The sequence below is a fragment of the Moschus berezovskii genome, chromosome 17, assembly GCF_049115385.1.
Source record: "Moschus berezovskii isolate FMDL1 chromosome 17, NW_MosBer_1.0, whole genome shotgun sequence".
Lineage (NCBI taxonomy): Eukaryota > Metazoa > Chordata > Mammalia > Artiodactyla > Moschidae > Moschus > Moschus berezovskii.
Genome location: NC_142476.1, coordinates 60,974,496 through 60,991,660, shown reverse-complemented (window position 1 = coordinate 60,991,660; position 17,165 = coordinate 60,974,496). Strand labels below are relative to the sequence as shown.

The 17,165-nt window shown below is 42.4% G+C and overlaps 1 protein-coding gene and 1 pseudogene across 1 annotated transcript in view; both read left to right on the top strand.

Annotated features, from left to right (window-relative positions):
* The window catches only part of SMYD3 (SET and MYND domain containing 3), a 744,849-nt gene that overhangs the window by 578,155 nt on the left and 149,529 nt on the right, over nucleotides 1–17,165 (top strand). The window contains exons 6-8 of the mRNA XM_055419738.2: nucleotides 1,976–2,043; nucleotides 3,716–3,818; nucleotides 13,290–13,400. Of these exons, the coding sequence (XP_055275713.1) occupies nucleotides 1,976–2,043; nucleotides 3,716–3,818; nucleotides 13,290–13,400 (282 nt within the window). The remainder of the gene's footprint in view (nucleotides 1–1,975; nucleotides 2,044–3,715; nucleotides 3,819–13,289; nucleotides 13,401–17,165) is intronic.
* On the top strand, nucleotides 14,597–16,535 carry LOC148775175 (non-histone chromosomal protein HMG-14 pseudogene; annotated as a pseudogene).

Here is a 17,165-nt window from a genome sequence, read left to right as displayed (position 1 = left end):
CATGCCACCATCATCTCTTGCCTGGGCTATTGGCTTCGTCTCCTAACTATTTCCCCTACTTCCAGTTGTGAGTTTCGATAGCCATTCACTACAGAACAGCCAGGGTGATCCTTTCAAAACAGAAATCAGATCCAGTCTCTCCTTGGTCAGAATAAACACAGTGGCTTTCTGTCTCATTTACAGTAAAATCCAGGCATGGCTGTAAGTCCCTATATGATCTAGCTACCTCTCTGATCTCATACCTCACCCCTCTTCTTACCTACTCTGCTTTGGCCATATCGGCCTTCTTGCTGTTTTTTTGTACCCAAGAGCATTCCCACCTCAGGGCCTTTGCACTTGCTGTGACATGAACCATCATCACCTAGATACACATATGTTCACTTCCAGAGTTCCTTCAGATTTCTTCTTAATTGTTCCAAAGAACTTTCCTAAACACCTTTTTTCTGCCCTTTTGCTTTATTTCTTTCTTAGCATTTATCCACATGTGTCATTTTTCTATCAAATATTTATGTCTTCCCTCCTAGTACTTAAGCTCCATGAAGGCAGGAATTTCTATTTTTTTCTAATACCTACCTGAGGCAGGATTAAGCTCCATGAAGGCAGGAATTTCTGTTTTTTTCTTTCTTGTTCTATCCCTAATACCTACCTGAGGCAGGATTTATGGCCATGCTCTAGATTTTCTAAGTCCACTGCTCTTTCCGTGGTTCTGTATGCCCTTCCATAGGTTTTAAGTTCCCCAAGTGCAGTGATTACATCTTTTATTTCTTTTGCCCCATCGCCTCATAGGATATAGGACTGTGCTGTACACTCGGTGTGGGGTTCCATGTGCCGAGTCAGTGCTGTACATAGCCTGATTGAATTACTTCCTGCGCTCATATGGTTGGTCATCAGCTTGGATCACAGACTTACTTAGGATGTACTTCAGCCTTTGTAGGAATAAAAGACAAGTTGCTGTTATTCCCCAGATACACGGTGGCATTCGGAAACTATAGGCAGTTTGTTTGCATGAAAAATATAACATGGTGAGACTTTGGTTCTCAATAGATTATTTGTATTCTGAATTTTGAATTCTTGATGGAGAGGATTAGACTGTGCTGGTTTAAGCCTCAGGGTTTTGTTGTGGTGGTGGTGGTTATTTTTGATGTTGATATTTGATGTTGTTGATATTTCTGCATTTAACCACCCAAAGTTCTTTTTTTAATGTATACAAATTATATATATATAATATATATATGTATGTGTGTCTGTGTGTGTATTTAAAAAACGGGATCACACACTACATTGTTGTTCAGTCACTAAGTCGTGTCCAGCTCTTTGCGACCCCATGGGCTGCAGCACACCAGGCTTCCCTGTCTTTCGCTATCTCCCAGTTTCCTCAAACTTCTGTCCAATGAACTGATGATGCTATCCAACCATCTCATCCTCTGTCACCCCTTCTCCTCCTGCCATCATTCTTTGCAAGCATCAGGGTCTTTTTCAGTGATCCAGCTCTTCGAATCAGGTGGCCAAAGTATTGGAGCTTCAGCTTCAGCCTCAGTCTTTCCAATGACTATTCAGGGTTGATTTCCTTTAGGACTGACTGCCTTGATCTCCTTGCTGTCCAAGGGCCTCTCAAGCGTCTTCTCCAGCACCACAATTCAAAAGCATCAATTTTTTAGCGCTTAGCCTTCTTTATATGCTACATACTATTTAGACTTTCATGCATCATATCATGACCTTTTTATTGTGTCACCATGATATTGACAGAAAAATATTGTTTTAAAAGATTATCCATATGTCATCAGTTCTCAAACTTAAGGAAAGTATGTCCCAGACATGTTCCTTTACAAATGGAAGAGTATCCATGTTTGGCTTGAGTCTTTCCAAAGCAAATACTAAAAGGCTCTTGCATTTTATTTTAACAATTTTTGTTCTTTTGCCTATGAGGTTTCTTAGGTGACAGGTAATCCTGACTGTTTCCCTCTTGTTTTTACAGGTGATCTGCAACTCTTTCACCATCTGTAATGCAGAGATGCAGGAAGTTGGTGTTGGCCTGTATCCTAGGTAGGGTGGATGCTATTTCATTTACTGGAAGAAGTCTCTTTAATTCCCACCCAGCTCCCCAGCCTTTTAAAAGTAGTTAGAAAGGCTGTTACATGCAGCTGGTTTGAGAGCCAGGCTTGAAACTTAATGATAAATTATAAGAAAAATGGAAAATGTGAAGTTTAAAGAAAATAGTTTTATAACCCCACATTATATTCTATGCTATTAATGGAGAGGCAGACCTCAGACCTAAATTCTTGTTGGGAATTGTGTTGAGGACTGCCCTGTGGTCCAGTGGTTAAGGCTGTGTGCTTCCAGCGCAGAGGGTGTGGGTTTGATCACTGGTCAGGGAACTAGGATCCCACATGCTACAGGGCATGACCAAAAAAAAAAAACCACCAACATTTAAAAAAAAAGTTAGGGGTTGTGGGTTCTAGTAAACCACTCTGCCCTGATCTTATTCCCTAGCCTTCTGGGCTGATCATATGATTATTACACCAGACTTGCTGTAATGCACCAGTTGGGTCCATTTTGTCTTGTGCTTCAGCCTACTCTGAACCCCAATGCTCCATGAGGTGGAACCCTCTTAGGCTCTGGTCTCTCGAAGAGCTCTCTCCAGCTCTCACCAAGGTGATCTGTATCACCGAGCTGCTAGATTCTCCTTTGATGAGCACTCTGAATTTCATTTTGTTTTTAGGCTATTAGTGTCCAAATACAAAGAGGGTCTTTCTTATAATTGTGAATCTGAGAAGGCAGCTTCTTATTTCTCATGTGTTATAAACCGTGGGTCTATGGTATGGATCAATAAATGATTGATTGGGAGGATGAAATTCGATCAACATGCTTGTGTGCTAAGAAGGTGCTTTCTACATAGTGAATGCCCACTTAGAGTTATTTCTAATTATTATCAAATGTTCAGTTCAGTTCAGTTCAGTCGCTCAGTCGTGTCCGACTCTCCGCGACCCCATGAATCAGCACGCCAGGCCTCCCTGTCTATCACCAACTCCCGGAGTACACTCAAACTCATGTCCACAGAGTCGGTGATGCCATCCAGTCATCTCATATCAAATGTGGTGGCAGCTTAAATACATTCCGATCCCCCAAAGTAAAAGGTATTCCTCCAAGGTAATAAAGTAACTGGGCCACAGCCTGGAATGCATGAGGGTCTTGGTAGTGAGATAATCTCAACATTCTGTTGAAGAGGAAGTACTTCTAATTATTCTGCAACACAGTTGCATGTGTTTTAGTGAAGTTGGCAGTTCCGCCCGAAGGAGTTCAATAAATGTGATCCTGAGTGGGAAGCTCAGGGGTATTTTGGCTGCTTCCTGTTTACCTCAGAAGTAAATAAGGTATCCCTTTACCTCAGACATTTTCCTTTGCAAGGCAGTTTGTTTTCCCCCATCTTTATGGTAGGTCGCCTTAGTAGCTGGTACCTAATGAGACAGCCACCTCCCCATACCCATCCCCTAAAGTTTATTAACACACTTCTCTAATGAGCTTTCACCCAGGGAGTCTTTCACTTCATGGGAAGTAGGCTGGTGCCCCCAGAGGACTCAATCCTTGGTACACTGTCAACCCTACCTGTCTCCCTGCCCCTAAATTAAAGTGTCTTTTGCTATTATAGTTGTTAAATTTAGATGTTTGAATCTGTTTACTGATCCACAGTATTCTCCTTTTTTTTTCTTTTCTCCAGTATGTCTTTGCTCAATCACAGCTGTGACCCCAACTGTTCGATTGTATTCAATGGGCCCCACCTCTTGCTGCGTGCAGTCCGAGACATAGAGGCGGGAGAGGAGGTAAGGAACCCATGTTTCCCACTGGCTGACCTTCTTTTCCATTAAAACCAGTTGTGCCTGAAGGGCAGCTTTTCATTGTCTTTCTCCTGAAGAAAAGATATATAATACTTCTACCCACATATATGTGTTAATACACGATGTTTGTTTTTCTCTTTCTGACTTACTTCGGTCTGTATGACATTCTCTCGGTCCGTCCATGTCTCTATAAATGACCCCATTTCATTCCTTTACATGGCTGGATAATATTCATTGTATGTAAATATCAAATCCCCTTTATCCATTCATCCATCGATGCACCGTGGTGACCTGAGTGGGAAGAAAGTCCAAAAGGAATCAGCTATACATATGTATACCTACAAGTGATTCATTTTGCTGTACAGAAGAATCTAACACAACATTGTAAAGCAACTATGTGCTATTGCTCAGTCATGTCTGACTCTTTGCAACCCCATGGCCTCTAGCCCACCAGGCTCCTCTGTCTATGGGGATTCTCCAGGCAAGAACACTGGAGTAGGTTGCCATGCCTTCCTCCAGAGGATCCTCCCAACCCAGGGATTGAACCTAGGTCTCCCACATTGCAGGCAGATTCTTTACTATTTGAGCCACCAGCAAGGACCTGGTGCAACCAGGGAAGCCACCAGGGAAACTACTATACTCCAATAAAAAGTTAACTAAAAAAAATTCCTCTACCCAGAGACTAATTTAACCATCATTACTTCCAGATATAGGTGGGCTAACTTTTTTTTTTTAATCATCATTTTCCTGGATGATGAAAAGTTCCTACTATATGTGTGTGGGAGAGATGTGTGTGTATGTGTGTGTGATAGTGTGTGTGTTTTGTGCATATGACAGTTCATTGACCTTTTGCATCTCTGCAAGTGGTCATCCTTCTGTAGTCAGAGAGGTCAGCCCAAGCTTGTGAGAGATCTCAAGGGTTTACTTACTCCCAAGGTCATTAACTACATTTCAAGAATGATTCGTTTTTATCTTTGTGTTAAAAAAGCAAACAGGTTTTATTCTTTCAGGTTGTTATTGGGCCTTTACAAACCTATCAGCATCAGCTTCTCAGAGTAACTGTCCAAGCAATGATGTGAAGGGAATAGAGGACAGCAAGTATGACCTCCAGCACTGAACTGGCCTTGACCTTTCCAGTTCTGCAGGCTGCCCAGCCAGCCTCTTTTGAGGCTGGACCCTTCTCAGAAGTCCGAAGACTCATAAGACAGCTGTAGATGGGCTACTCCAGCACTGTTGAACCCGATTCTGACAGAGTTTGCACAGTTCCTACTCTGAATTCTGGGTTATAGATATTTATGCTTTTTAGAACCCAGTTTTCCTCTACCTTCCAATTTGCTAAAGTGGATATTTATTGCAAGGAAAACAGACTATCATAAGCTTTTATTGCATTTATGCAGCACTCAGCCAATAAAATCTAAACTCAGAGGTACCATATTTTATGTAGACAGGGATTTGGCTTTGATAAGACTGCCTCCAAACTGAGTTGCAACTGAATAAGCTGTCTCTTATCAGCCACTTAATTGAATTTCCAGTGTTTAGGATCGGTGTAGTAGGTACATGGGGATATCTGTCAACAATATGTGGAATTTAGATTTTTTTTCCTTGGACCATATGTGACTTCAAGTCAGGGAAGGAGGGGACTGCTATCCATTTTCAACAGCATTAGTTTGGGAGCTAAGCAATGGCTGCCTTTTGATAATGTTGTTGTTTTATTAAAAAAAAATAGGTAACTTGACAAGCAAACAGGAAAACTATGAGAAATAGTTGGACTTCTCAGAAACAACAAAGAAATTTCTTCATATCTTGTTTTCTAGGGTTGGCTGCCAATTATTCTCCTTGGTTAGTTTTCATTTAGTTGAAAAACACAGTCTTTTAGTGCTTATTTCCTGTCCTTCACTTTCCATTTCTGGAGCAACAAGCAAATCCTTCTTCTTGCCTGACACAGAGTAGTTCTGCTCAGCATCTGCCCTGTAGACTCAGATATTTTTCCCTACAGTCCTGATTAAAACAGCTTCTCAACAGAGAATTGTCCCCATAAGTCCTTTTTATACCAGTTGGTTCAGAAAATAAATGTTTTCCTACTATTACACACTTTCTCTGCTCAGTGGCTCTGTTTTCCCACAGTTTCTACCTGTCTTAATGTTATTGACACCTCAAATATCATCTCTTCTATAAAGTGTTTCCTGATTTCTCAAATTATAAGATTTTTTCCTCTGAGACCTCTCTTAGAGTGGTAATTAATATTTCTTTGGCATTTATTCTGGCTCTTTTAGTGACTTCTCCATTCAGCGATGAGCTTCATGAGGACAGGCAGTTGTGTCTTACTGTGTCTCCTTTGGTTTTCCCAGGTGGCTCAGTAGTAAAGAATTCCCCTACCAATGCAGGGTTTGATCCTTGGGTTTGAGACATGGGTTTAATCTGTGGGTTGGGAAGATCCCCTAGAGTAGGAAATGGCAACCCACTCCGGTATTCTTGTCTGGAGAATCCCATGGACAGAGTACCTGGTAGGCTACAGTCCATAGTGTCAAAGAGTTGGACACGACTGAGTGATTGAGCATGCATGCTCACACATATGCACGTGACTCCTTTAGTATCCATTGGCTCATAGCAAAAGCAAGAGAGTTCCAGAGAAACATCTACTTCTGCTTTACTGACTACACCAATGCGTTTGGCTGTGTGGATCACAACAAACTATAGAAAATTCAAGAGATGGGAATACCAGACCGCCTGACCTGCCTCCTGAGAAATCTGTATGCAGGTCAAGAAGCAACAGTTAGTACCAGACATGGAACAATGGACTGGTTCCAAATTGGGAAAGAAGTATCTCAAGACTGTATACTGTCACCCTACTTATTTAATTTATATGCAGAATACTTCATGCGGAATGCTGGGTAGGATGAAGCACAAGCTGGAATCAAGACTGTCAGGAGAAATATTAATAACCTCAGATATGCAGATGACACCACCCTAATGACAGAAAGTGAAGAGGAACTGAGGAACCTCTTGATGAAAGTGAAAGAGAGTGAAGAAGTTGGCTTAAAATTCAACATTCAAAAATCTAGGATCATGGCATCCGGTCCCATCATTTTTTGGCAATTAGATGGAGAAACAATGGAAACAGTGACAGACTTTTTCCTGGATTCCAAAATCACTGCAGATGGTGACTGCAGCTGTGAAATTAAAAGACACTTGCTCTGTGAAAGAAGAGCTATGACCAACCTAGACAGCATGTTAAAAAGCAGAAACGTTACTTTGCCGACAAAGTTCCATCTACAAAGCTATGGTTTTTCCAATAGTCATGTATGGATGTGAGAGTTGGACCATAAAGAAAGCTGAGTGCTGAAGAATTGATGCTTTTAACTTTGGTGCTGGAGAAGACTCTTGGGAGTCCCTTGGACTGCAAGGAGATCCAACCAGTCAATCCTAAAGGAAATTGACCCTGAATATTCATTGGAAGGACTGATGCTGAAGCTCCAATACTTTGGCCACCTGATGTGAAGAACTGACTCATTGGAAATGACCCTGATTCTGGGAAAGATTGAAGGCAGGAGGAGAAGGGATTGACAGAGGATGAGATGGTTGGATGGCATCACTGACTCGATGGACATGGGTTTGAACAAACTCCAGGAGTTGATGATGGACAGGGAAGCCTGGTGTGCTGCAGTCCATGAGGTCGCAAAGAGTCGGACACGACTGAGTGACTGAACTGACTGAACTGAGAATTAGCAGAATTTGAAAATTGGCTACAAGGTTATGACAAAGAGCAGAGACATGATTAGCATTCAAGTTTGATTTTAAAGAGAGGGAGGATTTTTCTTTTTCTTTTTAAAAGATTTTATTTATTTATTTTTGTTGAAGTATAGTTGCTTTACAAAAAAGGAAATGGCAACCCACTCCAGTATTCTTGCCTGCAAAATCCCATGGACAGAGGAGCCTGGTGGGCTCCAGTCTGTGGGGTCAAAAAGAGTCGAACGTGACTGTGCACACACACACAGAATTGCTTTACAGTTTTTTGTTAGTTTCTGCTGTACAACAACGTGAATCAGCCATATGTATGTATGTATGTGTGTGTGTGTGTGTGTGTGTATCTACACCCTCCCTCTTGAGCCTCCCTCTTCACCACCCCCATCCTACCCTTGTAGGTCATCACAGAGCATTGAGCTGAGCTCCCTGTGCTATACAGCATCTTCCCACCAGCTATTTTATACATGGTAGTGTATATATTGTCAATCCTACTCTGAGAGAAGAAGGATTTTTCAAAGTCTATTTTCAATTCAGAGTCTGTATTAGAAAAGTTTATAATTGTGACAGTGTAATTTGAGAAATGAAAACAAGAGTCTAATTTTAATTTGATCTTATTATCCACTCAGAAATGCATAATGAGAAGATGGGCTTCATGTAAAAGGGATTCATTTTGCTTTGAAATTTTCAAGTAAGCAACAAATTCAATATCCAGCAAATATCTTTCATGATATTACTCTAATGTTGGAAATAATATACTGCATTTTCCATAAGAGCTGCATTAAAATGGCAAAGCTACGGTCAGTAGCATTAATATTTTAATGTGATCTTGTTCTTTGCCATTAAAACATCCACTGATCAATGGCAAAGTTTCAAATATATGTTCCCACTAAATGAGCCTTATATTGAGTGAGCAGATTCTCCATTAAAACTGGTGAGTCAGTGAGTCTTTGATAAAGCTTTTTAGCTCTGGTTGATAAAATGATTTAGTTGTCATCACTAGTTAGTAATTTGGATTTTTTTTCCAAAAAAATATTGTGGATAAAAATGTTTTCACTGTTGAGACCTTCAGTTTTGATAGTGTATTTTGCAAACTTCACTGGTGTGAAAGAGGCCCAAGGAGAAGAACAGGGCATTCTTCATTGGAGGAGTCATATTTGAGCCACGGCTGAAGGAGGAGAGAGTTGTGAATAGGCTGAGAATGGGTGAAAGGGCATTCATTGGCTGGTGAAGGTCAACACCATACACATTGCCTGGTGTACATTGTTTCAACATAATTATGTTGGATATACATAGTTATGGAAGATGGTAGTGGGCAGGGTAAAGAATCCGCCTTCAATGCAGAAGACCCAGGTTCTAAACCTGGGTTGGGAAGATCCCCTGAAGGAAATGGCAACCCACTCTAGTATTCTTGCCTAGGAAATCCTGTGGACAGAGGAACCTGGTGGGCTATAGTCCATGGGATTGCAGGAGTCAGACATGACTGAGCAACTAAACTACCAAAGGGTACAGGGGGAGATTTTGAGGTTAGAAAGGCAGACAGAAAATCAGCTTGGGAAGCCTTGTGTACCCCCATCCTATATTCAGGGAGGAACCATCAGAACTTTGTGTAGACAAATGACGTGATAAAATGTGAGCTTTAGGAAGATCTCCCTTAAAGCAATTTAGAAGATGTACTATAGGCTAAAGGCAGCAGGGAGGCCAGCTGGAAGATCATTACACAGTCCAGGTAATGGTTCCAGGCAGTTACAGGATACTGAGGGAGGCCGTAGGAGTCTCTTTATTGGGGTTAAATGAAATAACTAGCTTCCTGCTGCCCATTCTCTGGCTGGCATGATCACTCATGAGTTTTGGCCCTTGTAATAAACTCAGGTTTGTCAAGTGTATTTCTCTGGGGAGACAGGCCCTGGATTTGTTGGTTTCACCCTGGGCACATTGTAATCACCCAATAACTGCTACTGGTTAATTCTGATATTTGGGACCGATGACTAAGAGCCGTTGGGCTAGATGGAGAACTGGAGTCATAGGGACTTTTCTGATAACCCGCCTGCCAGTGCAGAGGACATGGGTTCAGTCCCTCATCTGGAAAGATCCTCCATGCCACGGACAACTAAGCCCGTGTGCCACAACCACTGAAGCTACACGCTCTGGCGCCAGCATGACACAGCTAGAGGGTCCGTGCGCTGCAGCAGAAGACCCCAGATGATGCAATTCCTACTCCCCAACTTCTGCCCCCACCCAGCACCCCACCAGAGGCATAAGCCATGTTACTGTAAAAAGAGCGTCAGTAGACGTGGGTGCAATTCCCAAATGGATCTAAGACCTAGGCTGGTTTTCACTGGTGAGTGCCCAGCACATCGTAGATATTCAGTAACGTCAGTGTACATTCCTTAAGGACAGGCACTCTTGTTTTCTGCATGTGGAGCAGCATGTTATAGCCGCCTCACATGGGAAGGGTTTATAGAGGGCCAGCCAGCTGAGGCTGTGGCTTCTGTCACCCTGGTGATGGCCAGGGTGAACTTGACGTTCTTCACCACTGACCACTTTAATGAGGCCTCCCGAAGCCATGTTTTTTGTCAGGGTATGGCCTCCCCTGCCCTACCATGCTGTCAGACAAGAAAGATCAGGCTTTGTGGACATGACGTGCTTTCTTTTAAGTCTCAGAAAGCCACATGGCATGTTCTGCTCTAGGGAGCGTTTGTCATCTCCCTCAGTGGATAATCCTCCTCCTTCTCCTTTACTGGGCTTCCTTGGTGGCTCAGAGGTTAAAGCGTCTGTCTCCAATGCGGGAGACCTGGGTTCGATCCCTGGGTCGGGAAGATCCCCTGGAGAAGGAAATGGCAACCCACTCCAGTATTCTTGCCTGGAGAATCCCATGGACGGATGAGCCTGGTGGGCCACAGTCCACGGGGTTGCAAAGAGTCGGACACGACTGAGCACTTTCACTTCACTTCACTTCTCCTTTACTACCCGCTTCTTCCCCCACCACACAGCAACCCCCACTTAATTACTTCTACACATAAAAGCAAATAAAGAAGTAATTTATGCACTATGTCACTAGCTGATCTGGTATGGAAAAAGGAAAACTAGAGGAGGATGAGGAAATTAGGAGTGCTTGGGTGAGGTAGGAGTCAAGTTGTTATTTTAAATAAGGTTGTAAGGGGACTTCCCTTGCGATCAGTGGCTGGGACTGAGCTCCCAGTGGAGGGGGCCCTGGGTCAGGGAACTATATCCCACATGTCACAGCTAAAGATCCTGCATGCTGCAATTAAAGACCTGGAATAGCCAGATAAATACGGTAGTAAGGTTAGACCTCAGTGAGAAAGTCAGTTTTGATGGAAACGCAAAGGAACTGAGGGAGGTCACCATAGCAGATCTGGGAGAAGGGCAGAGGAAGCACCCATGTGCAGGCCTTGAAGCAGGTGTGTGTGTGTGAAACCCTGGTGAGGCTGGGCTGCCTGAAGCAGCCAGGAGGGGAGAGGAGATGGGAAAAGACCTGCTATGAAGCCACTGCTGCACCCACTATCTGTGATGAAGGACCAGTTTATTATTTTTTTCCTTAATCCATTGTCGGCTAATAGTTTTATAAGATTTAATGAAAACGAATTACTAGAAAACTGAACTTAAAATAAGAGCCTAATATTTTATTATTAGAGCCACATAAAATTTCTCTTACCAGATTGGTGTCAAAATTTCTAAATGTTTCCTTTGCATTTCTTTACTCACTTCAGCATAGACCAGTAATCCACTCTGCAGAACCACACTTTGAGTCTTTTTATGAGAATCTGTTGTAAGGACTTGGCTTTTGCTCTAAACTAAAGGAGGAGCTGTTAAAACATTTAGAAGAGAGGAAGTATCTGATCCAACTGACATTTTAAGTGAATCACTCTGGTTTAGAGGATGGAGTGCAGGCAGCTCAGGGGAGAAGCAGGGATGCCTGGTGAGACTTACATTTTATAGGCAAGAGATGATGATGGCTTAGACCAGGATGGAACAGGAGGAACAGGTAGAACGTGGTTGGTTCTGGATGTATTTCTGTGATTGAGCCCACAGAGTTTCCTAGTGGATTGAGTGGGGAAAGTGGAAGGAAGGGAAGTCAGGGGTGACCCCAAGGTCTCCCCTTGGATAACACAAAAGATGAATTAATGTCAACTGAGACTGGGAATGTTCCAGCTGTGAGGGAAAGGTTGGGGAGATCTGGAGTTCCATTTTGTATGTTTTGAATTAGACTTTCAGTAGATAGGAGATCTAAGAAATGTTTACACATCTTGATGATACATAAAGACCTGCGTCTTGAAGTGAAAACTTAGGGCTAGAGAGAAACCGGGAAAGTCCCTGAAGTGTGCCCCCTCACCGGTGATCTTTCACTATTTGGTGCAAGGTGTGTTGTTCAGTCGCTAAGTCGTGTCCGACTCTTTGCCACCCCATTGACGACAGCACGCCAGGCTTCCCTGTCCTTCAGTATCTCCTGGAGTTTGCTCAAACTCACATCCATTGAGTCGGTGATGCTATCTAACTATCTCCTCCTCGGCTGCCCTCTTCTCCTTTTGCCTTCCGTCTTTCCCAGCATCAGGGTCTTTTCCAGTGAGTCAACTCTTTACATCAGGTGGCGAAACCGTTGGAGCTTCAACGTCAGCATTAGTCCTTCCAATGAATATTCAGGGTTGATTTCCTTTAGAATTGACTGGTTTGATCTCCTTGCTGTCCAGGGGTCTCTCAAGAGTCTTCTCCAGCACCGCAATTTGAAAGCATCAGTTCTTGGCACTCAGCCTTCTTTATGGTCCAACTCTCACATCTGTACGTAACTACTGGAAAAACTGTAGCTTTCACTGTATGAAAGTAATGTCTTTGTTTTTAATACACTATCTGGGTTTGTCATAGCTCTCCTTTCAAGGAGCAAGTGTCTCTTGAAATTTTATGGCTGCAGTCACTGTCCTCAGTGGTTTTGGAGCCTCAGAAAATAAAATCTGTCACTGGTTCCACTTTTCCCTCTTCTATCTGCCATAAAGTGATAGAACCAGATGCCATAATCTTAGCTTTTTGAATGTTGATGAGGGTGAAAGAGGAGAGTGAAAAATCTGGCTTAAAACTCAAAGCAGGGCACAGTTATTATATTAAAAAGGGTTCAAGGAAGTCAAGTTAGGTACTTTCATCAGTGATCGCATCCTAACATTAAATTCTCCCTATCTGGAAAGTGTTCCATCTTTTTAAATCCTCACAAGTAAAGAACTGTTTCCTCATTTCCAACAGTCCAAATCTGGTTGAGCCTAAGTTCCATGAAGCAGCTATAGAATTGAGTAGGATTTAAGAGCGATCTGTCGACATAATCTGCCATCCATTTGATTGCCAGGATTAATATGGCTTCTCTGATTGCCAGTGGTTACAGAAAGTATTACCAAAACTTACTAATACCAAACATATAACAGCTCTTGATATTTTCTGTTTAGTGAATAAAATGTGCAAAAGTGCATAGAGTTGATGAGGCCAATTCTTTAAAATATTAAATATATGATATACCTAAGAAAGACTGGAAGGTAATGCCTTAAAATTTTTACATGTGATTATTTGGGTGGAGAGACTGTAAGAAGTATCTCCTCACACTTTCTGGTGTGTAACTGAAACATGTTTTACTTTAACAATTTGAAGTAATAGCCGTTTGTTTAAGAAGGTGGGCCCAGCAGCCGTGTGACGCCTCCCTCTCTCTGGCCCCCGCAGCTCACCATCTGCTACTTGGATATGCTGATGACCAGCGAGGAGCGCAGGAAGCAGCTGAGGGACCAGTACTGCTTTGACTGTGACTGTTTCCGATGTCAAACCCAGGACAAGGTATGTGGTATGGAACCAGCTTGAAACACCACCCAGGCAATATCCCCATGATTTTGCAGAGAACACTGCTTTTATTTCCCATTAACCCCAAAGTAAATGACTCTCAGTGCATAGTAGGAAACAAAGGTAAATAAAATAATACATTGTGCTGGATATGTTTTATTTCCTGGAACTCTTATCAACCACCAGGCAACAAGAGGTTTAATCTCAGGTAAAGATCTATGGAGTCTAGAGGGAAGGTGGGTGTAAAACATGTAATTGAAAAGATATTGGAGGCCAGAGTGCTATTAGAGCCTATAGCAAGAGGGCTAATTAAGATATGAGTGGTAACAGTTATTGCTCAGTAGTAAATACACCAAGTTTTATCTGATTTTTATTTCTTTAAAGTTCCTCCTGTAACCCTTTCTACTGCAATACTTTATCAGGTGGAGATTCCTTATCCAGCAACTTTTACTTTCTGAGAAATGAAGAGTCAAAATAAATGCCATAAAGATAATAAATGAACTTTTCTCATATTACTCATATACTTTCCTTATACTGAAGCTACTTACTCTTAGTTTGCACACAGTCACGTTGTCTAATGAACTCTTACTTTTGTGGAGTGTTTATATTTGTTGGAATTCTTTTGTAATCATTATCTCATTTGAACTTAAGACTCATAAATTAGGAAACAGAACTCAGAAAGGTTCAGAGCTGTGCCTCTGAGATAGGATGAAGGAAAAGTGGTAGCACCAAGTCTCAAACACCAATCTTTTGATAAACCTAGTGCTCCTTCCACTGTATGACAACTACCTGTGGCTTCTGGTGCCCACATCAGTGGAGAAAGGTAGCTGCTTACACTCCATGAGAAAAGAGCATAAGCTCATTCTAAAGATGCAGAAGTCAATGATCATGATTGGTTTTTCATTAAAAATAGCTTATAGAGAGAAAGGTTCAAGAGGCAGGGGGCATATGTATACCTATGGCTGATTCATGTTGTTTTATGGAAGAAACCAATACAATATTGTAAAACAATTATCCTCCAATTAAAAAAACAGTTAATGCTAAGTTTTGCTAACAGGATGTATCTTCTGAATCAAACACCATCTTGAATTAATGAAAACACTCTGATTAATTTGATCAGTCTGATACTTTAATTTGCCATAACCATGCCCGTCATATAGTAATAAAAAAAGCATTAGATATAGAAAAAGTCTAAATTATAGAAATAAATGAATGGAATGGGAAAAGTTGGATCCATTGCTGATAGCTCCCCAAGCTTCAGTCTACTTTAGTGTTTACATTTGCCATTCACAAGCATTCCAGGAATCAGAGATCCCCTGGAATTCCTCCTCAGAGTTCAACCTGCAATGGCTGGGAGTGAGCTAGTGTCCCATAAGCATCCTTGGTTGGGGATGGGAAGGCTGTTCCATTTAGTGCCTCTTACCTGCCATTTTGGAGAGGGGAGTGACAACCCACTCCAGTATTCTTGCCTGAAAATCCTACGGACTGAGGATCTTGGTGGGCTATAGTCCATAGCATCTCAAGGAGTCGGACATGACTTAATGACTGTGCATGCAAGCGCATATGCCATCTATATGGCAGATCCTCAGTTGTTTTTTTGAATAATTATTTGATTAAAACTCAGGTCATGTTCACTTTTGGCTTATAGTTGAAATATGGGCTGAAATAATATATTAGGAAAGAGTTTAGCTACAAATAACAGATAACCCAAAGAAAACTGGCTTTAGTATGTGTAATATGTTTTTCTCAATAATTCTAAAGAAGCAGCCCAACATAAGAACAGCTACTGGTAGATTTCATCACAGACCCAGAATCCTCTGTCTTCCTCCTTAGACAGCCCTAGCATATGCTTTTGTCTTCATGGCCCCAGGATGACTGCTGCCCCCAAGCCCCAGTCATTTCATCCAAACTCTAGACAGGAAAAATAAGGGGGTGATAAAAGGCAAAGAACAAAGGGAAACTATCCTGGGGATTTCCACCTGTATCTTATGGGTCACATACTACTGTAGCTGTGAAAGAGGTGAAGAAATAGAATTTTGGCTTTTCAGCCTTTATACTAGAAGAAGACAAGGGAGAAGAAGTTGTGAATAGCTTTGGTAGCTGATCTGTAGTGTCTTATCATATCCATTAAGACCATTTTCTTTACTCCTTTGAGTTCAAAGTTTGAGATAATATTAGGATTGTCCAGAGAAAGAGAATGAGCAGGGTGTATGTGTGTGTGTGTGTGTGCACATGCATGCACACATGTAAAGAGACAGAGATAGGTTGATTGATTGATTATAAGGATTTGGCTCATGTGACTAAGGGACTGACAGGTCCCAAGATCTGCAGTCGGCAGGCAGGAGACCCAGGGTTGCTGATGGCATAAGTTATGGCAAAAGTTGGTAGGCTCAGTGATGCAAGAAAACCAGTATTTTAGTTTGAGTCCAAAGGGAGGAAGAAACTGAAATCCCACCTAGAAGGTAGTCAGGGAGAAGGAGTTTGCTCTTACTAGTGGTGGAGTCTGTCTTTCTGTGCTGTTCAAGGCTTCAGCTGATTGAGTGTGGCCCACCCACACTGGGGAGAACAATCTGCTTTAATAAGCCAATTTATCCACGTGTTAATCTCATCCAAAAACACTTTCATGGGCACATCCAGAATAATGCCTGACTAAATTTCTGGGCACCCTATGACCCAGTCAAGTTGACATATAACTTTAACCTTTATAAATATTGTGTTAGAGGTAGGCCAAGCTGTATCACCAAAAAAGTACTGGAGGGCAGGAGGAGTGGCAGCATCTGGCTTTGGGAAGGCTGTTGGCGCACAGTAGCCCACAGGCACCTGGCACACACCCGCCCCACTACCATCATGATGCCCAAGGGGAGGGTCAGCTCCACCAAAGGGGTGGCGAATGGGGAGCCCAAGAGATGGGCAAGGTTGTCAGCTAAGCCTGTTCCTGAAAAAGTGGACATGAAGCCACAGAGGCAGCAGGAAAGGATACTCTTCAGACCAAAGGGAGAAAAGGGAGCAAAGGGAAAACTGGCCAAAATGCCTAAGCAAGAGATTGAAGAAGATTTACCTGTAGAAAATGGAGAAACTAAAAATGAATCCAGCCTAGTCTCTGATGAAACAGGAGAGAAAAAAGCCGTCTGATTAATATCATCTGCTATGTCATATCAGTGGCCCCTGTCTCCCTTCTGGCATGACCCAGAGGAATATATTTATCTAATATTTTGTAAATATAAGACTTTTAGAAGCTCTGGAGACATTTTTAAGAAGAGAATTCCACTTCCTTCCCTTTTTAATTGTGAAGGATTTTTTTTTTAATTTATTTTTTTGGAGCATAGCTGCATTAGTTTCTGCTGTACAATAAAGTGAATCAGCTATATGTATACATATGTCCCCCACTCTGGAGCCTCCCTCCCACCCCTCCCCATCCCACCCCTCTGTCACACCTCTCTAGGTCATCACAGACCACAGAGCAGAACTCTGTGCTACACACCAGCTTCCCACTGCTGCTGCTGATGCTAAGTTGCTTCAGTTCTGTCTGACTCTGTGCAGCCCCATAGACGGCAGCCCACCAGTCTCCCCCGACCCTGGGATTCTCCAGGCAAGAACACTGGAGTGGGTTGCCATTTCCTTCTCTAAGGTATGAAAATGAAAAGTGAAAGGGAAGTGTCCGACTCTTAGCGACCCCATGGACCACAGCCAACCAGGCTTCTCCATCCATGGGATTTTCTAGGCAAGAGTACTGGAGTGGGGTGCCATTGCCTTCTCTAGCTT